At 63.5% G+C, this 2,537-nt stretch overlaps 1 protein-coding gene across 1 annotated transcript; it reads right to left on the minus strand.

Moving 5' to 3' along the window:
* Positions 1-575: 575 nt before the first annotated feature.
* Positions 576-1,589, minus strand: FOXB2 (forkhead box B2). Its single transcript, XM_030467712.1, has one exon. The coding sequence runs from the start codon at positions 1,587-1,589 to the stop codon at positions 576-578; it is 1,014 nt and encodes a 337-aa protein (XP_030323572.1).
* Positions 1,590-2,537: the final 948 nt, after the last annotated feature.

Raw genomic sequence — 2,537 nt, forward strand, 5'->3', positions numbered from 1 at the left:
GAGGCCGCGCAGCTCGCCCAATGTCGAAGGTAATCCACCTGTTTTGCCCACCTCTTTCGGTAATAGATCTACAAGGGCGGCGGGGTAGAGATGTCAGATCTACAAGGACGGCCATTAGGGTTAGGGTTAGGGTAGAGATGTCCCGTCTCTCGGGGGAGGGGGAGAAGCAGATTTCAGTGGGGGCTCTATCATTCTGCTCCCTCTAGTCACTGACTGACTGCAGCCCCCAAGGGGCCGCCGGACGGGAGGGGGGCTCGGCGGGGACCCGGGCTGCGCAGCCGCCCGTTCCGCAAAATGTCGGGATGACCTTTCCTCCCGGCCCCTTCGGCCACGGCTGTGACTTTTCATATCACCGCTCCGCTACTAACGATATTTAACAACTATAAAAGCTCTTACCTGCGACCTGGCTCTCAATCTGATTGTACACAATATCAACACAGACACCAGCAGCGTTATAGTAATGAAAGATCGATAGTGTTTCCGTGCCGAACGCACGGCCTGGATCCCCGTATCCACTCCTCTAGAACCCTGGGGGCCCCTCTCTCCCCGTCCTCCCCCCCCCCGACCCCTGCCCTTTAGGAGTGCACCAGGACGGAGTGAAGGGAGCCCTTTCCCTCGGAGGTGTTGCTCGAGGTCTGCTCCAGCAGCGAAGCAGCGGCCGGGGAAGCCGCGGGGCAGATCTGCGAGGCGGCGACCGTCAGAGAAGGGATGGCCGAGGCAGTGGGCATTGTCGGCGCCGGCTTGATGGGCACCGGGACGGCGGGCATGGTCTGAGCCGGCGGGTGGCAGAGCGCCTTCACGGGCACCCCGAAGGGTCCGTAGTCGGGGGACACGGGCACGCCAGCCACGGAGTCCATCACCCCCACGTGAGGCCACACGGAGCTCACCATGCTGCTGAGCTGGCTGGGCACCGGGTAGCCCAGGTGGTGCATCACCGAGGCCAGTGGCAGCCCGCCGGCCTGCAGCACCCCCTTGTAATCTCTGCCGATGATGTTCTCGATGGCGAAGGGATGCTTGAAGCCCGAGGGCTGGCTGTTCCCGTAGGACGAGAACTGCGGCAGCCTTCCCACAGCGGCGGCGGCCGCCACGGCGGCCTCGGAGCCAGCCAGCCCCGGCACTTTTCCCGGAGGAGGCGGCGGCGGTGGTGGCGGGTGCGGGTGGAAGTAGTGCACCATATGCGGGGTGGGCGCCTGGGGCTTTCCGGGGCCGCCGCTCCCCGTCCCCCCGCCGCCGGGCAGGTGATGCTCGGGGCGCAGGACCTTGAAGCGCTTGCGGCGACGGAGGAAGCTGCCGTTTTCAAACATGTCTCCGCAGTCCGGGTGCAGCGCCCAGAAACTACCCTTGCCTGGCTGGTCGGGGCGGCGCGGAATCTTTATGAAACAGTCGTTGAAGGAAAGGTTGTGTCGGAGGGAGTTCTGCCAGCGCTGCGTGTGCTCCCGGTAATAGGGAAAGCGCTCCATAATGAACTTGTAGATGTCGCTCAGGGGCAGCATCTTCTCTGCTGAGTGTTGGATGGCCATGGCCGTCAAGGAGATGTAGGAGTAGGGCGGCTTCTGGTCGCTATACGAGCTTTTTCCCGGTCTGGGCATCGCCGACGCTCCACGGCCCTCCCGCGGCAGCAGAAGCCCGCCGCGCCGGACTCTGCAGTTCCCAGTGCAGGGCGGGCTCGGAGTGCCTGGGACGGCGCTTCTCTGCTCCTTCGCCTCCTCTACATCCTGGGCGCGTCCCGCCCAGCCTACCTGCCGCAGCCCCGCGGCCCGCTGGCGGGCTCCGCGCACGGCTGCCCCAGGCAGTCTCGCCCTGCGGGCTGTGCTTGCCCAGCGGAGGCAGCTGTCTGGCCACACCTCGGGGACCTCGATCGAGCTGGGACAGAGGGAGGTCCTGCCTCTGCTGTTGTCCCCAGTTTTCTCTTGGAGGCCGCCGAGTCTCCTGGACTTTCCCGCTGCCGCCTAGCACACTCTGTTGGAGTTGATGCTCAGCACTCACCGAGAGCTCGGAGACTTGAAATTACCACGAACCTCAGCAGAGACGGAGCAGAAGGAAATTAAAAACGCCTCTCTCACCCCTCAGTCCCGTGTCCCGTTAAAAGTTTGCGGCGGGTGGCGGAGTCGAGGGCCGGGAGCCAACGGGGAGAGGAGGCATGCGGGAACGGCTGCCGCCGTGGCTATGTCAGTGCTGCGCGCTCCGGCGCCGTTTTGTAATGATGCCCGAGCTGAGAGACCCCCGCAGCTCCTGATCTCTTGCTATCACATGACAGTGGCGAGGGGACTTGGCGTCTACTGGAATAGGAGCGAGAAGCAGCTCCCCGGTTTCCGTTTCACTCACACCTCCTCAGCAGGGCGAGGTGGAGCCAGGCGGCTGAATAAACGCCATGTGAGGGCTAAGTTCGCCTTCAAAACACAAGGCAGGAACAGCAGCCCGAACAGGGAACTTCCCTCCTCCCACTTCTTCACCCCAGTCCTTTCACAGCCCCCGTATCTACTTCCCTCTCCTTTTGCCCTTTTCTCCCGCTTAACCCTGCTCCGCACAATAAGCGC

The sequence above is a fragment of the Calypte anna genome, chromosome Z (genome assembly GCF_003957555.1).
Source record: "Calypte anna isolate BGI_N300 chromosome Z, bCalAnn1_v1.p, whole genome shotgun sequence".
Classification (NCBI taxonomy): domain Eukaryota; kingdom Metazoa; phylum Chordata; class Aves; order Apodiformes; family Trochilidae; genus Calypte; species Calypte anna.

Excerpts from the sequence above, each read along its gene's own strand:
- FOXB2 (XM_030467712.1), bottom strand. The coding sequence starts at position 1,589 with ATGCCCAGACCGGGAAAAAGCTCGTATAGCGACCAGAAGCCGCCCTAC.